This window comes from Embiotoca jacksoni, unplaced genomic scaffold (assembly GCF_022577435.1).
Source record: "Embiotoca jacksoni isolate LCO1_2020_lvr unplaced genomic scaffold, fEmbJac1.0.p SCAF_10, whole genome shotgun sequence".
Lineage (NCBI taxonomy): Eukaryota > Metazoa > Chordata > Actinopteri > Embiotocidae > Embiotoca > Embiotoca jacksoni.
The window spans coordinates 16616462-16641120 of NW_027185230.1; the positions used below are offsets into that span (position 1 = coordinate 16616462).

The following is a 24659-nucleotide window of genomic DNA, read 5'->3' on the forward strand; positions in this document are numbered from 1 at the left end:
CTTTATTCAAATTTCCTATTCGCTGAAAACAAATAACAGTTTGAGGTATCTGAAATATAATAATGGCCTTGTTTCAGAAGTAGGGCAAGAATGAAAAGTTGCAAAACATATTTTGTTCTTCAGGTAAATTAAGTTGTCGGGACATTAACAAGTAGCTTTTCTGGGTAGATAAATAGAGATATTTCAGGGAAACAAACTGTGTCCTGTCATTTCCTGTAAACTATTATGAAGATCTACTGAACAGAATTTACACCAGAATATTTACGGCTCCAAAAATCAAAGTAAATCTGCTGGTCCTCCTAAAACTCAGTAGGACCGCCCTCCATTTTAAATACACTACTAAGAGCCCAGAAATAGCTGTGAGAATAGCTCCTCTTCCTGTGTCTGGCCGGTGGCCCACCTTCAGGTCTGGAGCTTCAACCTCCACAGACTTCTGCTGCTGATGTGGCTTGGGTTTGGCTGAGCTGAGTTTGCTGGGAAATCAGCCAGACAAAAAGAAATGTGGGTAGATGAGCAGAATAACGATTTCAATTGTGCTCAAGTTTCTACTGGAAAAAGAGGACACTGTTTGGGTGGAACAGATATTGGAAAAGGATGTGGTCCTTTGTGTATTTTTTCAGACAAAGAACAGAGCTTCTGGCAAGAAATAACTGTCTTCTGCAAATACAAAAAAGTAATTCTCCATGATAAAGAACAGAGTACCAGTGATTGAGTGGGGAGAAAAATCTGGAAATAACTGGAACTAATACAAAGATAACAGGTGTAATATAAATATATAAACAGACAGCCGCTTGAGAACAGACTCCAGTGTTAATGAATTATAACTGAGTATAAAGTTCCTTTACATCCAGTTTTTATGCAAAGCTAAGCTGATACTCGTCTCCTGGTTGTAACAGGGACTGTCACATTTATAAAATATTATTCTGCTGATCACGATTATTTGAGCTGACTGCAATAATTTTGCAAAATCAAATTATTTATATTCATTTGTATAAAAACAGCTGGATGAAACTGAACAAAAATGTCACATTTCCACACCATTTTTCATCATTTGAGGTTTGATTGACACTCTTTGAATGATGTCATGTCATTGAGCCCGTCTTCTTCTGCTGTTGTTTAAAGGCATATCAGTGGACAAGTGGTTCCACCAACTTTTTATCTCAAAGTGCTTGGGTTTTTATTCTTTGTAAGGTCTGTGTGCATGACTAAACTGTGATAAATGGTGGCATAAAATGAACAGACAAAGACAATTAAATCATGAATCACAGTTATTTGTATGACAACAAATCGTTAACTAAACGTTCATGATCATGACTGCCCTGGGTGTAGCATCATGTCTGATTGACAGGTGTCCTTTGTTTGGCACCAAAGACAGTTTGTTACGTGCATCATGCAGCCCTTTATTGAACCAACCTCGTGGATTTCATTATTTATCCATTCTCTTCCACATTTCTATGATTCCTGCTTTGTACTGTGAATCCAAAGTCTGTGTGGCTGCGTCTTTGTTCAGTCCACACATGCTCAGTGAGAAAAGCTGCTTAGTTACAGTAACGTTAGTGATGGCCTTATTGTCTGCATTACTCACTCTCTCCTCTCCGTTCAGGGCAGCTTTCTGTGTTGGCTTCATTCAAATCAAGCTCACATCTGTTTACCTGGTGGGGTCAAAACAAGCCGGGGAATCAGAGCTGGATCTTCTTATCTCACTTGGCCGTACTGTAACATGTATCCAGAGGTCTCGAAGTAAAGTGGCAAAGACACAAACCAAGAAAGTATTATCACCAATTTTGACAACACATGCAGCATTTAGAAAAATCCAACCAAATAAAGAATGAGCTGCGAACACAGAAAACACAACCAGATCCAGAAACTCTGCAGTGTTAAGAGCAGAAATCTGGAATAAAGTTTTAATCACAAGATCAGAATAGTTAAACAAGCAAAAAAACCAAAACGTACCTTTTAGCACATTTTCCACTGTTAGATAGTCAGATTCATGCATACACTTGGCACGCTTATCATTTCTTACTGTCTCCTGAAAACATTTCCATTGCAGTCTGTGCTACCTTCAGTGTTTGGCTGTGTTTTCTGTATTTGCAACCCGTTTCTGTATTTGGTTGTGTTTTCCCACTTGGCGGCAGTTTCTCTAAAAGCTGCATATATCTGTCAGAAAGGTGAAGCTGTTCTCTCACTTTGCCAGTGTTTTAGTTGCCTGTTTTCTTTGGTTGCAGTGCGCTTAACTCTCAGGGGCCCCATAACGTTTCCGAGACAAGCCTCTTTGAATGTTTAAAGTTAACTGCATTTGCTTTTTGATTAATGCAGTGCCATGTCCTGTACAAACCATTTAAACAAACAAAACAGCCCACAATAAGAAAGCATACAGGACAGAAGCCTCTGATAGAGACATTGGTCGCTGTTCTTTTCCTTTTAAATTTTTTTGAAAGAGCTGATTGTAAAATCATAGGCTTTGAGGCTGAGGTGTTTTTAACGGGTCACAGTTTGTCTTGTAGGATAAAAAAAAGGATGCAGACTCCACTTTAACAATACTCGTGTGTGTTCAAAATATTCCTTATTTTCAAGCAGATGTTTGGTGGGGTTTATAGATTCAATCAAACATTGGCTGTAGGAATAATAATGACTTTGAAATTAATGTTAACCAACAATTTGTCAGCTTTGGATTTGTCTGAATTCAGCTGGCAAAAGTCTAATTGTGCTGTAAGAAGTCGTATCAAAAACTCAACGATAAGTCAGTGAAATCTTTAATGTGTGTGATGTGGGGATTGGTCTTCGAGTGCACTCACAGCCTTACCAGGGCTTTGGTCTCCTCCTCGTCTTTGTAGTAGTGGAGCTGATCCCCTCTGAGCACAAACCAGCGACTGTGCCACGTCTTGACGAAACCTCCTTGCTTCCTGAGCCACCCACACCTGATGACATTCGGCTTCTGAGCCTCGGTGCCGGCTGGACCTCCGCCGCGCTGAGGACTGCTGTGGGACACACACTGGTCGTCCATAACAGCAACTCCAAGCTGCAAACAGTAAAGCAATTGTACTCCGTTAAGACTGACAGAAGCTGTGAGTTGGCATTGGACCAAACAGAGCCAATATCTTGCAAGATTTCAACTAGCAGAGGAGAGATAGGGAAACTGGACACCACAGTTATATGGAAGCATATATGTTCAAATAAACTATTCCTTCAGTTGATTTAATGACGACCAATCATTGGTTTGTCATTTTAGACTGAAACAATATTTCTAGAAAAAAAAAAAAACTCCTTTTTTCAAATGTAACTTCACCTCTAATAGAATTCATCACGTCTTTCTCAAAACCTCATCCTATAACGCCTACACTATCTGTACTGCAACATACCACTAGATGTGCATGATCATAATTTCTGTTTTTATGTTTTTCTCTTTTGAATTAATCTTTTAAGGCTTTCTGGCCTTAGTTTATCTGTTGTGGAGCGTGAGGCACTCAGACAGAGCTGAGTGATGCAAGCAGACAAAGGCAGAAGTGGAAATGTGGGTGGAGGAATTCATAAGCCAGAGAACAAGTCCACAGACCAAACCTCAAATCTCTTTTATCTTTTTTCCTGTTACCCACCACACTGGCGGGCCGGACTGGTTCTTGTCTCAGTGGTATATTTTGTCTGCCTTTTTAATCCTCCAACCTTTTTTAAAATTTTGATATGACAGGACCCTTCTTATCAAGTGGACAAAATCGGATCTAGATCTCCATGGGCTTAATAGTCGTGTGAACTTGCTTAGCACGTAACAGACATTTATTCATTCAGTGTATGTGAAAGTTCTGCATTATAGTTTTAATGTAGGCTGTAGTCAAATGCAACAAATGTGCTTGGCTGCTCCTAAAACTTTTACACATGTCAGCACATATAGTTCACGGATGTACTTACAGACAAACAACACCACACTTGCAATAAAACAAATGTAGTTTCCATGTAAACACGTGGACATCTGCCTCATTCAGTGGCATACAGAGAATGCTTTAAGCTTTGAGCATTGCCATGTTATCAGTGGCTCTTCTTGTGCTTGGCTTGGTGGATGTCCAAGCAGCCCACAGGTCCAGATGAGGTCCAGATGAGGACCAGATGCAGCGCGGCAGTTTTCCAAGCAGCAGCGGAGCAAGTGCAGCAGAGCTGCTGTGCTGAACTGAAAACTTTCTGTATGCAGGCAGTCTAAGTAAGTGAGTGCACATTCATGCACAAACACGCTCACTGCTCTGCATTCCTCTCTAAGAAAATAGCTGTTTTTCACTGGATTGTGGTGGCTATAACCCACTTATTATCTTTTATCCATCTCTACTTGATCTTGGCTCAATTTTAATTTTTGTGGGAAAAAAATTCTTCCCTGAACAGTGGGATCAGTTTACTCCAAAAATCTTAATTGAGAGGGAAGATTTTCCCCTAATATTGGTGGAAATAAACTCTGTATCTTTGATCCTGGTTGGCTGAACAATCTGTTTGCACACAAATGAACAGATGCACACACACAGGTAGCATAAATCACAAGTAAATGGGTGATTCTTACATATGCTGATGCAGTCACCTGCTGTGTTAGAAGTGTGGTACCACAGCCCCACAATTTCATGCCTCCTGCCCGGGGCACAGTTAACAGCACTGCTGGGACTGGCTGGTGCTACACTATGAATTGAAACTGTAAATAACTCAGTGCTTTCTTAATGTGAATATCTCAGAGCTGGCTGACAGTAAAAACACCATTTAAAATTTACATTACACAGTGGTCTAGTCTGGAGGTAATAAATTGCAATACAAGGATATAAGACATAGTCATTACGAAATGTATAAATTACAGACAAATAGAATAAGATTATTGGAAAAGTTAGTGGTTCTCTAGGTTATGCAGCGACAGCATGATGAATTGTGACCTTTATAAAAGTTACTTATATTAATTATTATGTTCCCCCTGAAAGCCAATTTGTGGGTTATTTCAAACATATCTAATAGATTAATGGAGAACTGATGTGTTAACAACAACGATAAAGAGATGAATCCTAATTATATGCACAATATACAAATAAATATAGAGAAAGATGCAACTGCTTCATCAGGATAAAAGCATCCAACATTTGCATTAGTTCTGTCTGCAAAACTAATGACATTCCCATTAGTCTTGGATGTATTTTGTGTTTGGCGTTAATTATCTCTACTGGTACAATATATTATAATATTCTGTTTTCAGTTATACATCTATGATCAAATGAGTCAGCCTGAGAGGCAATGCTGTTTTTTAACAACTAAACAGTGTGCTCTTGCATGCTACATTAGTCATATGGTTTGCTAGTCGGCAAAATGTTTTATTTTCAATATTCAGCCAAAATGCTTCCAAAGAATTAGTACTCTGCAACTGCTGCTGGAAAAGCTGTCGGCTCAGACGCGCTATATATTCTGGGGGACGAAAAATGTCCTCACTCACTTAATCTTCTGAGTTTTAGCTTACTACAGTTTGGTTGCCAGCTACTTGATCAGTCTTTCTTTTTTGCACTAAAGCATGCAAATGTTTGTATGATAAATCACAAAAAACTTGCTTTTATTAGGCCACTGGTGCAGCTGGGAGATACTCAAGTTTATGTACCTGACTTTGTGAAACGACAACCCAGCAAGAGCTAAAGTTAAGATAGCTGACCTGTTTTCCAAACGTGGATTATATATGTAGCCAACCTTTCTGCAGACACTGCTCATGTGAACCTCCCGGATGGTGCCAGATGTGGTTGGAAGCACATTTATGAAGGAACTGCAAAGTCTCTGCAAGAACACATCACTACCTGACTGTTATGTCTATTCAGCACGTTGACTCCTTTGTCCCTGTAGAAAACTTGTGTGTACAGATGAGCATGTGTGTGTGTGTGTGTGTGTGTGTGTGTGTGTGTGTGTGTGTGTGTGTGTGTGTGTGTGTGTGTGTCAATGTCGCTGTCCCTTGAGCCACAGTCTCCAAAATAAGCAGTAGCGCTCGGTAGGTAATATTAATGATTTTTTTCCCCCCAGCATATCCACAAGGTTGGAAAAGGTACACAGCAAACAATGAAACATGAAACCTGCTCAAGGCAAAATGAAACACAAGAACTATCACAAGAAGAAAAGTAAAATGTCGCTTACTTTCTAAGTTGTAATCTTTTTTTTTTTAAATGTTTAAAAAGTTCCTTCTTTAAAATACGTTCACACAGAAGGCAATATTCCAAATTAAACAAGACTTGCGTTCAACACCACTTGAGTTAGAGACCGACATGAAGCCTGCTTTTCTTATTTAAGTACGGAGTTGACTGTATTTCACTTTTACATTCTGTCTCAACCTTCGTGCAGCGGAAATATCCAAGAATTGTTCTAAGAAGTCCGTGGTAAGAGACACCCAGACATTCAAACAACAACTCAGTATACAGGACTGACAGACACACACACACACACCCTGTCCACTCAGAAGGACAACACAGTGATAGCCACAAATCATCCCTCTACAGTTTTGTGGCATGCACTATAATTTGTCATTATGCTCTGTGGCAGTCAAATAAAAATGCATAAATTCAAACTGTGTGAGTAAATCAAAGGGGAGACTGACTTCTCTGTGAGGAGGGCAAATCTTTCAAACCACTATTAGTGCTCGTCTCTGTTTGAGGACAGAAGTAATAGCAGCTATTCTCTGTCCATCTATATCCATCAGTTATGGACACCGAGCCCAGCCATCTCAGGTTCACAGACTTCTCATTGTTGGTTTAGAAATATGGGTCTGTCAGTGAAATTATAAACTGCGGCTACTGGATGTGTCTTAAGTGATGATAGTTGTTCTTTGGAGCAGCCAAGAAGGCAGGGAGTTGTACAATAAATCATTGTTTCCCAGGACACAACCATTCGATGTAAACTGATCCTAAACTGATGATGTTAAAGTTAAGACTCTCTGCGTTTTGTCAAATGTTACTGGATGATGCACAGTTTAGGATAATTCAGTATATGCAGGCTTGAATAAAGCGACGGCACCCTTTACACGTTACTCTGTCAAGTATTCTGTAACAGATATCAGATGCACCGCGACATCATTGATAACATTATAACCCAACACCATGGAAATAAGAAGATCTGGAGGTCCAAACAAGAAAGACTGTAAAATGTCGCACAGGACCAATACAGAGCGTGAGGAGGTTTTCAGTGCTTACACAGACTATTTGTTCCCATATGGGAAAGGACTGAAGCTAAGAGCACACAATAAAGGCTGAGCTGCTGTTTGACTGGTCTTGTTTGAACTGTGCTGGTTTGGAGGGAAGAAGATTGGAGGACTGACTGCACAGTGTGGCTCATCTGTTCGGAAATTAAAGTTCTGCTAGTTGTACTTATCTTGGGAAAAAAAAATAAAGTTACCAAAGAATTTCTGAAATCATTTATTTGGTTGTAAAAAAAAAAGAAGAGCATTCAATCTCTTCTCATTGGGACTAGGCACACTGTTGCCCACACTGCCATAAATTCTGGTCTGGGCAGGATATTTTCTGTGACCACAGGAAGTGGCCGGTCACAACAGCAGCGAGGAGCACTGCTGAGAGAAAATTGGACACAACAAAGTTAGAACGACTGCCTTTCCCAGCATGTGGTCACTATGCAGTCTCACTGGATGAAATGGTAAACATGAATGTGCAAAGTGCATCTACTAACTTCATGGGACAAAATTTCACAGCTTTCAAAAATGCTGACCAAGTCTCATTTACTAATGACTGTCAGGCTTTCTGTTATTCCATGGCACATGTACAGCGCATAAACAGGGAGTCGAGTATCTTCACCATCATTTATCAACTATCTCATTATTGCAAATCCGCTGCTTAAAGCTTTAATGAGTCACTGATGAACAGCAGACATAAATTCTCTATTAATGTGTTTGCACAAGTGGCAGACACAGACATTACCATTTGTCCATCAACAGACCTCAGCCTTTTCAGCAACTGTTGAACTCCACATTGACCCCGGTGCTTGCCAGTAATCCCCATGACAACTTTCTTCAGATGATGCAAATGTCAATGATGCGTGAAAGTGAGAAAATCAGCACAAAGGGTCAAAACAGTGTTAGCATCTACCCTTATCGAGACAAGTCGAGTCAAGTCAAGTCTGTAAGTCATCCGACTGTATATGTCAGGTGGTTGAATCCACCTGCCAATGACAAACCCTGACTGGGTTTCCATAACAACAATCACAGCTACATTTGACAAAGACCATGTTGATTTATTTTTTTAACATGTGTGTTCTAACAGCACAAAACACAGGATGAGAGGAAACATGAACTTCACATCGCCAGTCAGTGCTGTCAACCCTTTAAATATCCTGAAGCTAGCTTCCCCCTTAAAGTCGGCACAGCAGGCCCTCCATGACCCACATGTGTTAAAGATAAATATAACCCTCGCCTGCCAGAGCTGCTACCTCGAGAGCAGTCTGTTCCTGTTGGACTCCTGTTGTAAAGTCTGAGAGGTGAGAGGAGGGCGCGCTGCTTGCTGTGCTGTTGCTGTGCTAATCACTGGAGAGGATGTGAAAGAGGAAGGGCTTCAGAGCAGTCACAGATGGAAGCACTCACACACATAAAATAAAAAAAACAACAACGATCCATTGCCCCATCCAACGCACACACAAGTCAGGTCTGTGATGATTTAGAGCAGGACGGGGTTACAGGGAGGTCAGGATCTGAGGGGATATCGCTCATTAAGGGGTAGTCCATGATCAGTCACTACCCACACAGGTCACCGTGAGTCAGAGAGGTGGATGGATGGATAATGGATGGAAGCAGGAAGAGATGAAGGGAATGAGGTGAGCGTAGAAGAATTGGTTGGTTGTTGGAGATAAATGTTCTTTTTGCTTCTGTTGCTGAATCCCCCAATAAGCTCCCTGGTCTTTCTGCATGAATCAAAGTGATGAGTCAGTTTCTATTTTGTCTACACACCGATTTAGACACCGCATGTGCCCCCCCCCCCATACTCTACAATGCAGGCCTTTTGGTATGATTACCCCCTCACTTGCATCACCGCCTCCCCCCTCTCCATTTTCCTCGGTGCCATGTGTCACAGTATGTCTGGGAGCCAAGCAGCCGCCCTGCGGAGCGACGAGAGTGAAGGCTTCACATTGACTCATTCTACATGTGTTTGACACGCTGTTACAACTGAGTGAAGGATACTGTTGATATGGCTATCTTTTGAAATGTGGATTCTGTGGTACACACAGGAGGATATTTTTCAGACAAAATAAGATACCGTACACGATGATGATGATGATGATGATGATATGGTCACAAGGTGAGAGGGCAAACAGAGAATTGCACCTGGTGATCATAGGCATTTTCACCAGGGAGGTTGTTTACTGTAGCAGTTTGGGGAAGGTGGAAGATAAGATTACTCTGCAGTTCAACCTTCATCAAAGTCAGGCAAGCTGCCGTGTATAGAAACCAGATACAAATTATGAAATGTCAGTTTGTAGTACGTTTAGATTAAGCAAGTGAGATATAGCATGTTAATTAGTGAGCTTTAGGCCTTCTGGTAGGCCGATTTGTTACTCTCTGAAGAGCTAGGCTAGCTGTTTACCCTTGTTTCAAGTCTTTGTGCTAAGCTACGCTAACTAGCTACTGGCTGTACTATTTAACAGGCATAAATGAGAGAGCTATCAGTCTTTTCATCTCACTCGCTGCCAGAAAGCACATGTGGATTTCTAAATATGTCAAACTACCTCTTTGACCTACGCATTTTCCAAAAGTGATCGAGTTTTGCTGCAGCTCCAGTCTCTACCCCTTCCTCTCCCAATAAACAGATATCACAGAGATGGACCTGGGAACAGTCGAGTGCAGCAGCTGACACGGGGAACCTGATCCCTGGGCTTTCCAGCAGCACAGCTTGTGCGCTGCGGACATTCCTGGCACACGGGGGTCATCATCCCTCCTTCGACCTCCGCTCATGCCCTGTTTGCTTTCACACCTTCCCTTTTCCATTAACAAACCAGGTGGAGGAAACAAGTTGCAGAGATGTATTTTCTATCATCCGTGCTGTTTTATTAACAATCTGCCGTATCCTTTCTTCCTCATCCCTTTATTCTCATTGGTTGAAATCTTTCCTCATTCCCCTTTTCTGCCTCCTTTATTCTTTGTGGTGGTCGTTGAAATCAGTGTCTTCTTGGCTCACGTGGCTCAACCAGCCCATTAATCCAGACATCACTGAGTTTTAGTATGTTTGACCAGCCGACAGCAAAACAGCAGGTCAGTGTATATGTAAGACATATGGAACGCTTTCACCATCCGAATCTACTGCACCAGAATTAGCAGAACCTCGCCGCAAAATGGTCTCATGGTCTGATCTAACAGAGCCACAAGTGCCCTGAATCGGAATAAAAACTACCTGAAAGGTACAGAAAGGCAGCTATCCTACACACACTGTTTTTATTACTCAAAGTAAATGTGTATTTTGGGTACAGCTATGTTGTTACAGGCTAATAATATAGCTAATGTGATTTTTCCCAGTAGGCTTCACAGATTTGCAGCAGGTCCACTCAGGTTTGAGAGATGCACTGTGTATGAACTGAAGGTCATGTCCCCTGTGCATCTCTGCTCCAATCTCAGTATGACACTTGACAAATAGATGAGCTGTGTCACCAGTTCAAATCAGTGGCACTATATCAAAATAATGAACCACTAGCCTGGTGATCAGATCCATTAGAAAATGATTGATGCTGGGAGTTTGTTTGCAAAGCTTATTACAAAAAAAAGATCAGACAAGAAAAGCACTGATGTATCTCATCACTGATCAGTAAATTGCTGACCTCCTCTGCTCAGTCTGGGGTCACATGTTAAAATCTCATTAAACCCAAAATATTAAACAGATCAGAGAACCTCCAAAACAACACAAAATATCATTGCACAGTCTACTATACGGTATACTGCTAAGCAACAATATGTGAGGTTATGACTGCAAATTTACATAAAGTTCTACTTCTGCTTTAATGAATTACATCATTTCAAGTGTCATCCAGTCAGTCCGAGTCAGACCATTCACCGACAGCATCTTCATGTGCATATGACCTATCAAAGTGCGAATGTATGTCTGGAACAGCGGGCATATTGCCACCAAATAACCAACAATCATGTCCAACAACACATCAGAGACAAAAAAATAACTGCCGGCTACAACCTTAAGCAGCAGACTCACCTTTCAAATAAACAGCCTTTTTGAATCCTTCAGCTCTCACGTGTGGTGATGCCCAACCACTGTATCTAATCCAGTGACAGGTAATCAATCAACAACAACAGAAATCCTGCGCTGAGACGAGCTGAACTTGTACTCCCGCTCAGCTGCTGCTGCTGCTGCTGCTGCTGCTCCCCTCCTGCACTGACTCTGTGTGCAGAGTGGATTGAGTTAGCTGAGGCTCAGATGAGCTGTTCAAAAACTTTTCCCCTGACTGCTCACACCATCTGCATGCTGAGGAAGTCTCCGCTGTGGACAGGATGACTGTCGCGGTCAGCACACTCACACATGGGGCACCATTACAGCTGGAGTCCGCCCAGACACACGCACAGCCTCATGCACTCGCACACAAACACACACACACACACACACACACACACACACACACACACACACTCTTTTTCCCAACACTGCAGTTTACGCAGTCCTAACTCCTCCAGTCATCCTGGCTGGTGAGACGCTCTCACTCAATCGAAGGCTGCATGTTGGTTACAGGAGGAGGAAGAGGAAGGAGAGAGGGAGGGGAAAAGTGTGTGTGTGTGTGTGTGTGTGTGTGTGTGTGTGTGTGTGTGTGTGTGTGTGTGTGTGTGAAGAGAGCATGTTTGAGGAAGTCTGAAGACGAGAGCTCGGACTGAGCAGTCCTCCAGCAGTGCAGCTGACTTTCTCTTTATTTCAGATTACAGACAAACAATTTAGCAGCTTTAAACTCTCACATGGAGTTCCACTCATCTTAAAATGTCAATAGCCACAATTTTTCCCAATTTTTTCATATGGTTCATAATGGGGAATAAAAATCCAGAATTTTCCACAAGCCATCTGTAACAAATCTAACATACACACACTGAGAAAACTACCCTACTTTCAAGGTGTCTCCAAGATGACATGTAGAAATGAGTGCATGCATGCAGCTCAACAAACATTTATTCAGTCACTTTTTCCTCACTTTGGTGCAAACCCAGCTGTACACACACCACTGGAAAGTGCATCTTGTTTATTTGGGAGTGGTCGAGAAGTTTTTCCTATACCATAGTGTAGCAGTGGTTCCTTCTAGAGTGCTTGACTGATTTTTTTATTTTAACATATACAAATCCCAGTGCTGAAAGTGTATTATAAACTGTGACAATTTCATAGGAGAATTATTTTTCAGAAATGTACTGCCTGCAATCTCAAACTGACAGATTGAGATGTGCAGTAAATTCCTGAGCTCAGACAAGCAATTTAAGTGTTTCTGTCTTTATTATCTTTATTTTCACCAGATATAGCCATTAATTAGATAAGAAGTGATAAAGAATAATTGATAAAAAAAATATGCAGGAACGTCCCAAAGAAAGTTATATATAATGAAAAGGTTGGACACATACGGACAAAATCAACTAATAGCGATTTTGGCATCTTATATACCGAAGTGATGAACATGCAGGCTACAATTTATATTATTGCCACAGGACAGATACAGAACCTTCATACAATCTTAATGGATCCTTGGCACGTGTCAGCCATCCCTGAGCCTGACAAATGTGCTCATTACTAATGAGGGAGGGAAATTCCAATCTATGTAGGAGGTAGCTGGCATGTCAACAATAATTACTTCCTGAAAATCAAATCTTCAGGATGAGAATTGGCTTATTTACAAGCTCACATATGTTACAATGTGGACACTGTGGTGCATGGGAGCTGGTTTAATGAGTTGATGGAGATGTTTCACTCTATAGAGCTGCTGAATGTGGAGAAGATGATGTCAACAAACCAGGTCCTGGTTGGGTTACTGAGTTCGAGGGTCGAGTGAAGGGTCAGGCTGATTGTCTATCTATGTGTTGCATCTGCAGACTTGAGTGAAGTCTGTGACATCTTTATTTTATAGTAGAGCATATATCAAATCATTAGTCAGAGAAAAGGCAACAACATATTAAATTTCAAAGATCAGCTTTCAGTTTTTAGTCGTCCACCACTAAAGTTCAGACTAAAATATCTCAAGAGACAGATGGAGACAGATTGACATAAAGTTCAATATAGACATTCATGGTCCCTGGAAAAGTCTTGAAGATGATGCACTGCCACAAAATTTGGTACAGATCCTGATGTTTCCCCCATGATGAATTTTGCTGACTTTGTTAATCTGCTATCGCCTGGCTCCACCCACCTAACGCTGACAGCTTCAGTTATCACTGTGATCATCATCTGGACACCTTGTTTGCATGAAGGAATGCATGAAGGCATGGATCCAGTCTAAATGCCGGACCAATGAGCGACCACTGAGGGTGGCCAAGTGTGATGACGTTAAAGTGAAGTGTTCAGCAACGACAGGCGGTGGTAGATCTAAAAGAAGAAATGCGTAAAGTTGTAGCAACGCTAGCAAATATCAAGGAATTCAAGATGGAGTCAAAGTGTGCAGTGGTCTTTTACTGACATGGCATTGCACTCTGCTCACTTTGGTGGAGCGTCTCTGTTGTTTACAATTTATTCAGCTTCTGTCCACAAGTTACATCATACCATGATTAAAGGCAGCTCAATTGTTTCCAAACTGATGTCTGAGCCTGTTAAGATGTAACGACTAGAGAAAATTCCCTAATGACGTGTGGCCAGACATGTTTATTTACAAAGTGATTTGCTAAGTTTAAAAGCTGTACTTTGTGTTTAATAGTAATCAGCAACTATTAGAATGCTAACAAGCTAAACTAAGATGCTGAACATTATAAACATTATACCTGTTTAACATCAGCATATCAACATTGTCATTGTGAGCATGTTAGCATGCGGACATCACTATTTATCTCAGAGCACCATTATGCATTAATATATCCTATTTGTTTGCAGAGCAACCATTTAGTGTGGGCTACTTTGTGAAGCTCTTGACTTGCAGAGCTGCTAAGCAACAATATTTATGTCCAACAGGCAGCAGTGAGAAAACAGCAGATTTCATTTAATTCTAATGAAACATAATCACCTCGAAGAATAAGAGATTTTTAGGTGTTTTTTTTTAGAAACCTCGCCAGATTAAAAGAAAATGAAATGAAATGCTATAAACAAAAAACAGTGAGCTCTGAGCCATCTGTCCCCAGACATCTTTCAGCATGTTTTATTATATTTGCAATATGTGGAATGCTGAACATGAAACACTGACCTTGTGGCTATCTGTAAACAAACTGGAGCTGCATCTACTCCCGAGAGATATTCTTGGAGACTTTATCAACTCATGAGATTAGAATGGATGAATCTTTACAGAAAAAGCCACTGGGAATTAAATTTTTCTCAATGGCTCTGCTGTTCTCATGGCCTCACTGTCAGAGGTTTGGGACCGTTGGTGACTTCTGGACGGATAATGAAAATCTTTTGAGGCCCACACAGACAGGAAACCTCTTCTGGTGGACACTCATTTTATTTCTGATTGTAGAGCTTCAAAAGTTACTGCATGAATATGTGGTATTCACTTCTGTCCCCTTATATACATATTGTGTTGCCCAGTTTAAGATGTGGTTGTGAGTGTGCATGTTGTGAGTAAAAGCCGTAGCTAAACATAGTGATATTTGACATCTGTCAGTTAGTGCCCACAGTAAGTGTAGTATGACCACAGTTAGTAGCAGCAGTGTCTGGCAGCAGTTCTTTTTTGCATATTGATGCTTGAGACAGTAACTAGTCTTTTTGTTTGTTTAGTTTTATAGTTTCAATGCAGAAAGTTGAAGACTTGCTGCATTTAATAGTTTTCCAAAATTGAAATGAATATTGACGGATGAAAAAGGTATAATCAGAAAGAAAAAGCCTGCACACTGACAAAGAATTAAAGAAGATCTTCAGATGCAGAAATTATCCATTTATTTAAAAAGAAAACCCTGTATGAAAGCACCAAGCAGACAAGGTGAGCAGCTGGCTGGTGAATTGGACAATATCAAAAAAGAGTAAATATTGGATTCATAAAGTCATCACGTGGACACTAACCTGACTTAAAATAATTGCTGCTCTCTGTCTGATGCATGCAAAAAAAACTGCTATCAAGTTTTACTCATCGACATAAGAGATGTCAATGTTTACAACCTGTTTCCACTGCCTCCAAGTGGCCAAGAACAGTAATTACTGGTTAAATACCCAAAAAGGTAACAGGAAAAAAAGATACTGTAGTTGGTTCCAAGACAGTCATCAGCACAACAGTGAAGAGGTAAAGAGCGGACTGAACTACAGTATCCAATGCTGCATCCTTAGACAATGGCTGCATCCTATGTCATTCTATTTCTCTCTCTTAGTATTGACTACAGTGAAAAAATATGATGCAAAAACAAAGACAAAACATGTTTGTGAGTCTGTATTGTAGTTTGTCATAATCGGATACACATCACTGCACGTTTCTTTTTGTCTCCTGACATCAGTGGAGACGGAGGAGGCACATGAATTATCTATAAGCAGCTATATATGGTCACAGTAATGATTTCTAATCATTTCCTGAGAGATGGTAGTGTAAGATTTCCTCCTCACCAAAGATATAATTTACTCCATGACGCATTATTGCTCTCTGCTGGTGACTTCTAAAACTTTGTATTATGCATTTCAACGAGCTTGTTTATAGATGTTTCTCTTTATCTCTATACTCTTGCGCAAATTACATGATTATATTTAGTTCTGTACTATTAGCTTATCATTTCCCAATTACGCCATTGAATTTTTTTTTTTTATCAGACTTACAAAAAGACACACAATTTCATAATGAAGTTGTTATCGGCACATAAAGACAAACTGAACGGAACATCAGAGCAAAACAACTGTGATACAGTACCATCAAGGAGCCACCAGAGGTCCATGTGTCTCACCAAAAATCTAGAAATGTCCATATTCCCAAAACCTGTTCTGGACTAAATCCAAATACACAAACTGTATTACAAAGTACGAGCACATGATGTATATTTAAACACTAGAATCTCTTTTAGATATTCATCTCATCAGCTTTATCCTGAGATCTCTCTCTTCTCTTATCCTGCTTTAATAATACTGCTTATAATACAGTAGAGCACTGTAGCATTTACTCATAATATACTGAAGGAGCACATCAATGGCCTCCTCTATACATTCAACTACACTGATGGGTTGTAAAGTAATGTGATGATGCAACAATAGGTGGATTTTCACAATATCAATATGAACAAAATACTGAAAAATATTCTATTCCTTATTTCGAGAACATACAATTGCATCAAAATAAGTCTACGTCTGCATTAACCTAAAAGTTTGCCTTCAAATATTCAGTAAAAACTAACATATTACTGTGCTTTGTTGAACATCTAATCTTTTGTAACCAAAGCACTTCCACACTGCTGAGGTCGCTCCCCTGTTTGGAACAAAGTGTTCCAACTGTGGAGCCTCTTACAGACATGATTGTTGCTACTGTTGCAAGTTATGTACGAGACGCCCGTCACACCTAAACGCTGCGAAACAGTACAATTTCCTTATGGCAACATGTCAGAATATCACCATATACATTTTGATCAACAGAAACTACACCGACATTATTGTGAAAGCTATGTCACTCCTCCAGATGCAATGCTCATTGTACTGTGAACTGTAGTTTCAAGTCCTGTTTTTCTTTGACCTTTTATACCTAAACATCTGACAAAAGCCCTCACATTTATTATGTTTTTATGATTCTGGTCTTATTTTAACTTTTGTGAGTCATATAATAGACATCAAATTAATTTTGTCTCAAATTAATGAAAACATCTTTTAGATTCATATATTGTATGTCCACATTTATTTAGTTATGCACTAATAAAATAACTCATTCCTTTATGACACCTTCATGGTTTTCTGCATTAGACATGGTCACATGACATCTTTCCTTAAACAAATTGTTATTTTCTCCGATAGTTTTTCATGCATATAGCAGGATGTGGTGGTAAAAAGAATAATATGGATACTAAATATTTATAATGCAGAGACTGAAGCAGAATAAAGAACAGTCACAGGGAGTATAATGTAATATTCATTAAAATGTGACTCCACTAATCATCTAACACTAATCCGATTTCACAAATTTATTTAAATAGTAGAATTACATGTAGAGACTGATAATTGTGGAAGATTTGGACGTATTTTTTGTCTGTCCACTTAAACTAACTTCACATTTCTTAAATGTGTTAGAAGCTGTCGTGAGATGTTCCTCCTCACCTCATATCATCAAGGAAAAGGCGATTCCTCCAGGGGGTCAGAAACTTGTCGGGTCGTCAAGGTCAAGGCTCCAACGTCTTGTTTTGCTGCTGCCAGTTTACTGCATCATGTTTCCGAGAACCATAAAAGAGAAAAAGAGGGAGAAACTCTCATTAAAGGAACCAAAGAATTCAATAATCAGACTGAATTCCCATGATTTGAGTAGATTTAATTTGACATGACGCACTTCTTATTACGCTTCATAAGCCGAAGTTTTAACATCTGCAATCAAAGTAATCAATCACACCCCTTAATTTCCTTGTTCACAGAGTTCATGTGTTGTCTCCAAAGAGCCTTGTCATTCTACAGCTACAATAAACAACCTGTTGAGGCAGGGCCAAACTGTAAATACCAGAACATCTATTTGCAGTAAATCAGTGTTATTTACTACTCCATTCACGCACCTTTGTCTCTGCAGAGGCGGCAGTGACGTGTTCAGGGAGTCAGATAAAGGGTATTTCTCACCAACTCTTTCCTGTTATTTTCCAAGGGTCCTTTGTTTGGTGGCGGGACCTCGGCCGTTCGGTTCTCAGGGGAATGAGAGGAACACTTGAGCCTGAACACTTATGAACACGGCTGCCCCCATACACAGACTGCTCCCAATACCTGTCTCTATCGCTGTGTGTGTGTGTGTGTGTGTGTGTGTGTGTGTGTGTGTGTGTGTGTGTGTGTGTGTGTGTGTGTGTGTGTCACCTTGTCCTTGGATTGAGCAGCTACATCCCTGCAGTATGAGTTTTATGTCTTTCTCAGGGAACTTTATCCTTTACAACTTTGATGGTTGTGTGACCGTGTGAAGTGCAAGGAACCGGAAATCCATAAATGTATCTATACGTTAAGAAACACGAATGCTCTGCTTTGATTTTACAATTATCAGAATTAAAAGGGAAAATTTATAGTAAAAATTACCAACTTGAATTTTAAAGTTTGACACTACAGCTGTTGTGGACCGATTTTGAAGTATTAAAACAATAAATGTGTTGTTTTTCTTGTTACATTCTATTTCCACTGTATTTTAACAAAAAGATGACTCAGAAAACAAGAATCATAGTTATAGTTTTCACTCGTATTTATCTGATTTATAAGTACATTAAAGTTGACCCTATTTCAAATTTCTCTCAGGGACAACTTGTTTGTTCGATGTCTGGGTGTCAAGCTTTCATTTAAATAATACTGATATAATGGACAGGAGAAGTCCTCTTCTAACTTTGAAAACGCAGACAGGGCCTTTGCAGTTGTGTGTCACTTCTAAATTCCAAGCTTTAAGAGTGTCACTTGAAAAAAAGAAAACCTTGCTTTTAAATTCCTGTCCTGGGAAGACACAACAACAACAGGAAGAAGGGCCATTTTCACAGGTGTCAGGAAGCACAGGAAATAAACAAGCTGAATACTGGAAAACATTTTTGTACCAGTAAGAGTCAGAGGTGAACTTAATAAGAGATATTTTTAGCTGGGGTGAAAATTATTTGGAAATTTTGTCCAAGATGTTTGATGCTTACATGTTTTTTTAATGTCCAGTAGATTTTCTTTACTTTAATTCGTACCAGAAAATTACTTAGTAGATTCTCTTTTAAAGTTTTATCATAAACTCAGATAATTGTTACTGAAACATTTATAATCACAACTCTTCTTACATTATTCATGTTGTCAGACAAAATAATTCAGGATTTCAGTCAAATCTATTGATCTAAGGAATGATACAATTTCTTGTGAAGGCTCTATTCTTTATGAAGAACTTAGAACGTAGTTGACATTGACATGTCACAGACTTACAATTTGCAGATATCTTGTTTGCTGTTTCAAGAAAATTATTCATTTTGGATTTCATATGTTGAAAACAGACTGAGGGAGAAAAAAAAACTTTAAAAAGTACATTTTATTATTTTCTCAAGAAATCGGTAAGTAGTATCTCTTAATTCAAATAACTTTATGACATTTCTCCCTAACTAGGCTAAAGTAAGTCTCATCTGTATTTCAAGTTGAGAATACGTTTCTCTGCAAAGTCTAAAGAACATCACTTCTCTAAATCTGCTCCCATAGTGATGCCGTCTTTGCTCTTCAGTTCTTCTTATGCTATTAGTGGTAGTATTTTAGATTTTTACATGACTTAGAGATGTGTCCTGCATGGGAACCGAGAATATGTTGTTGAGGCTTGTTTAAGATTTGAGGATGTCTGAACAATTGGCAGCAGTAACAACCATTTCTGCTCATGTGTTTGGATGTATGATGTTGTATTTTCATGGGAAACAAGACTGACAAGAACTCCTTCAACTAAAAAGACATACATGTCTCCAGACCTCTTCACATTTTTGCACTGCTCAGAAGAATCTTTTTCCACCTCTCATACATAAATGCCAGGATTGTCTGTCTGTGTTGCAACAGAGTTCCTTTTCACGCAAAGAATCTTCCCGTAGCATTCATGCAACTACATGTGAACTGCACAGGGTCTAAACTATAGCCAGGCACATGAAAATACCAAAATACTCTTATTAGAAGAAAAATGATTTTCTGTCTTCAATTAAAGTGCTTCATCTGGTGGATCCCAGCTAACTGCTCATCACTGGGATACTGGAGAAAAAGGAGAGGCATATTTGGAGAGGCTCAACCTCAGACAGATGGTCGACATACCCGTCACAGTAACATGACAATAAACTAAAGCATACAGCAAAGATAATGCAGAAGACGCTCTGCTACAAATCTTGTGTGGCTTTTTACGTTTTATTGATCTGCAGTGTCCTAGAAAGTGAATCGACTTAATATTTAATTACATAAGTGGTCATTTGATTGTTGTCTTTACCTAAGATGACATATGTCGCAGTGCAGTTACTTTTAGGGACAGAGACTGTGTATTGCACTAACTTTTATCAACACTTGCCTAATTTGCAATTGTTACTAAATGTTTACCACGACTTCTGCATGATAAAACCTCTCACTGTTTTATGCCAGGCATCTCAGATGTTGTAACACTGTACCAAATGAGGAAATGCATGAATTGAATAAATTAGGCAATCAAATGACAAGAGTCAGTGATAACTTTGGTTTAATTGCAAGAGCATTCTCTACAATGGCTGGTGTCTTACATGATATTGTCCATGTCGGCTTTTCATTTATACAGTACAAATAAAACATCATTCTAAACTAAAATGGTTTAATGAAAAATATTGCTGCAGACTTTGGAAATAAATGCAAGGTCCTCTCTCTTAAACTCTAAAATCATCTACAGTGTAGGCACCCTATGACACTGAAGCTAATTTGAACTGACTACAAGATCATTTCAATATAATTACTGTAGAAACTGATGAAGAACAAAGAGAATTTGAAGAGAATAACATAGTCAGCATATTTCATTAGAAAAGATGGACCAAACAAACCAAATAAAACTTTCAAATGCTGTAAAAAAGTTTTGTCATCGTTTAACATAACAAAATATATCTTTCAGTTCATTTTATAAGTTAATGCTACATTTACACTGAACATATTCAGTCTTGTCAGCACTTGTCAGCGAGGGTTGAGCCGCTTTGGAGCAGCGGATCTATTTGTGCGCTGATCTGTGTTCTGGGCAGAGCTGACTTCTCCGGAGCCCACTTCACCCCCTGAAAACACAAAAGATAGAATTCATTAATCTCTCAATTAATGCAATTGTGCAGTCTCACAAATTAATTTTCAGAACTTGATCTCTTGGCAAGACATCTACCTCCAAACAGCCCACGGACAATTTACTAATTATACAAAAGCTTTTTAAAAAAATAAAAAGCTGATTAAACAACTTTCATTGAAAAATTCTCCCTGTTTACCTGCTTGTGGCTCAGTCCTGAGCTTGCTGGCAATTTTGGCAAAGAATGTGAGGGTGAGACAAGCTCCAGTCTCCCTGTCACATATGCCCCCTTTGCAGTTGCACGTCTTACGGCACTCAACACCATAGGTTCCATACAGGCAGTCTGTAAAGAAAGAAAACATTGCTTTATAATTTGCAACAAATTACAAGATGAGAAAATATGGTGGATATTGCTGCAGTATTGATGTTTCAATGTCTAAACTCCAAGCCTCCGATGATAGAGGGATAATAGACTCTTCATCAGACAGCCAAACCAAAAGAAAGGAAGCTCAGATCTGCACCAGACTCTAAAACCACTGGTCCTATTGTGCTGGTCATTGGGATCATTCATAAAATATGGGCTAAATGGTTGTGTCAACATTTAGGGATACTGGATTTGGTGCAGCAGAGCATCCTTCAAAATGCAGCCTGCAGAAATAGCAGCAAGATTTTAAGATATTAGATATTGAATGTGACTCTACCTTTGCAAATTCCATATTCGTCTCCATAATCGTCTTCATCCTTGTAGAACTCGCAGAATAATCCCGGTCCGCACTTCACGCCGTGCATCCCCGACACCGTGCGGTAACAGTGCTCCCCTGTGCCGGCTGCACAGACCTGGCAACAGCCGCAGTCATCCAGGACGGTCCGTGTGCACCGCTGCGTCCCGCCGCACCGCTCCGGGTTGCATCTGTCGGGGCAGTTCACCGCGTACTTGACGTTGGCGCTCCACGCCTCAGCATCATGCACCACAAGTGATGACAACACCGTGAGGAGCAGAAAAGACATGACTGCACGCGGGGGACGGTCCGGGGAGGTCGTGGAAAGCTGCAGATTTTTTGGGATCTCGGGAAGAGACAAGAGACGCGCAGCTCCCCTGTGAAGACTTGAGTGGAGTGACCTGTGGTTCATCAGGTTGCGCGGTTATCAGCGATGAACAACTTTGTTTTGCACATGGTTTGCCCTCGTCAATTTCCTCATTCCGGTGTTGTCGTCCTTTTTGTCAGTCAGTCCCCTTTTTAGAAATCCGGCTTGGAAGTGGGATTAACTCTGGACCGCCATCCAGGAATTGAAATTCGTGTGACCTGATGTCATAAGTTATCTTTGGTTTGTTTTTGTCTGAGTGACAGAACCCCCAAACCTCCGATTGCATCAGGTTTGTCGTGACTGCGGCAGCTTTGAAGAGTGCAGTTTGATATTAGACAAATAAGAAATCCTATTGACAATACACACGTAAGAATGGGCCTACATAAAGCACGTAAAGTGAATCTCTTGAATTAACATTCTGTAGCCTAAATTCAGGATTTTAAAGGTGAAACTGGTATAACTTTTGAAAATAAAAGGTTTATGCTTTACAAAAAGAAGTAAAATAAATAAATAAATCAAACAACATGAAATTATGGATTAAACAGAACACAAATGTGTAGGCTATTTTTAAGCGTCTATTATATAACTGTTTGCCAAGATGCATGCTTTATTATTTTAATAATCTTCAATTATAATTTTCAACCAACAGTTTGCATATTTTTTTTTTTTTTTTTTTTTAAAGTTAAAGTAGTAACGTTGCGTTTAATTCATAGATTGGCAAAATTAGAAAAATAGCAGCCTATTATTACATAAAAGAGTAAAAGGCACAACTACAAGATCACACACACACACACACACAAACCACAACAATAAAAGAGGTACAAATGGAAGCAGGTGAGACTCTCAATACTCTGTCAAGTTTAGACCCCAATAGTGTTTCAAAAAGGCTGCAGCCTACATTTCCCATAATAAAAGCCTTCATTTTATCAGTTTAATTTATTCGATCTTATTGACTTGAATTTTAGAGTTATAAGGCATTATTTTCTGCTTTTAGAGCTAAAAAAAATAAATAAATAAAAAATAAAAAATTCACGTGATTGTCCACTCAGTGTTGATGGTAAATGTAGTCAGCTGATGCAGCTTGTGTTCCCATGCCAGCGGACCCGAGCCTACATATACCATGATGCATTGCGCGCGAAATTCTGGCGCCAAACTCCAAATCCTTACCTTACCCTTACTAAGTGTAGCTCCCACTCAACGACCTCCCCCCACAAACAATAAGCAGCTTGTTGATATTGTTTGTACACAAAAAAAAGCCGAAGCTACTTATACTAAATATATATAGCCAATTATAAAGTTAAACTGACAGACCGATGTTGCATCACCGCCTTTTTGTGGTGAACATGATCAAATACTCACTCAGCAGTCCTCTGGCTGACGTCATGCACACACAGCTGCAAATAACTGCAGCAAAAACAAAACAAAACAAAACAAAACAAAACAAACAAAATTCCGTTTCTGTTGTCATCTGATGGCAATTTCAAGAGCTTGTTGGTACCTTATATACAGTTTACGGTTGGTACAAGGGAACCATGTTATTTTTAGTGCGGCATGTCGAGCGCCTCCTGGCGACCCACACAGCTCAAATAGCCTTTAGTTCTTCCGGTTACTAATTACGTCACTGCATACGTAAAAAGGACAGTGGTGGTGCTGGAATAACATCTGCTTTTTTATTTATTTATTTTTTCAGATGTTACCCAGAGACAAAGAGATTTATTCAGTAATGTATTTGCTTCAATTGATTACATTTACCAGCCAGATCAAAAGGGGCACATTTTCTTTTCAAAGATTAAACTAGTGATTTCCAGCCATACAACTTTTTTTTTTTTTTTTGCATATTTGGCCTCATGAGTTGTTAACAGCTTTACCAAATAGTAATCAATCTTTTTAAACTTCTCAAATGGTTTAATATAAAAAAAAAATGATCTGCTATCTAATTAAAAAAAAATCAAAGATGACTTTTTTTTTTCCTCCAGAAAAAGAAAACAGATTTGTGTATCAGAACTTTTTTTTTTTTTAATCTTCTTTCTTCTCCCAGTAATCATGTGATGACCCCACAGATTAATCTGGTGTGCCTGTAAATATAACTGTCGGCTATATAAAGTATAGCCTACTTAAAACTAGCTCCACCTGCAGCTGCTTACACACTGATGTTTCAGTATTAATAATCTAATGATGTCATACATAATATTATATATCATTCAGAGGGATCAGACCAATAGGCTAACGTTGATATTTTAACTACACTTTGCTGGTAATACGTATTTACTTCAAGGGAGGATTTTATTTGGCGTTTTATTTGTATAAATTTACATTGCTGTTATTTATGTAAAAGATGTAAATTCTTCTTCTACTTGTATTTCTGGCCCTCCAGAAAGGCTCACGTGGTCCCGGTTCATCTACCGGACTTTCTCGGGCAGGTGGGCTTAAATTAAAATAAATAAATAAAAATAAAAAATAGACGGTAGTCGACGAAGATGATGAAGATGATGCTGAAGGATGCTGAGAATGGCTCCGAGCCGCACGGTGGCGCTGACGTGGCGCTCCGACGCCGCAGCCGAAGACCGAGAAGAAGAAGAAGA

The 24659-nt window shown here is 39.5% G+C and overlaps 2 protein-coding genes across 3 annotated transcripts in view; both read right to left on the reverse strand.

Moving 5' to 3' along the window:
- arhgap24 (Rho GTPase activating protein 24) overlaps positions 1–11629 on the reverse strand; it is a 61517-nt gene extending 49888 nt beyond the window's left edge. The window contains exons 1-3 of one of the 2 annotated variants that reach the window (XM_069170183.1): positions 11438–11629; positions 11178–11363; positions 2804–3019 (exon numbers count right to left, since the gene is read on the reverse strand). In XM_069170183.1, the coding sequence (XP_069026284.1) occupies positions 2804–3004 (201 nt within the window). In that variant the 5' untranslated portion in view covers positions 3005–3019; positions 11178–11363; positions 11438–11629. Of the gene's footprint in view, positions 1–2803; positions 3020–11177 lie in introns of both variants that reach the window. The other variant, XM_069170174.1, reaches the window with a different exon arrangement.
- Positions 11630–20419: 8790 nt separating this feature from the next.
- esm1 (endothelial cell-specific molecule 1) lies at positions 20420–22223 on the reverse strand. The gene is made up of 3 exons (XM_069160025.1): positions 21693–22223; positions 21191–21334; positions 20420–20989 (listed from the first exon to the last, which is right to left on the reverse strand). The coding sequence occupies exons 1-3, from the start codon at positions 22120–22122 to the stop codon at positions 20895–20897; spliced, it is 669 nt and encodes a 222-aa protein (XP_069016126.1). The 5' UTR covers positions 22123–22223; the 3' UTR covers positions 20420–20894.
- Positions 22224–24659: the final 2436 nt, after the last annotated feature.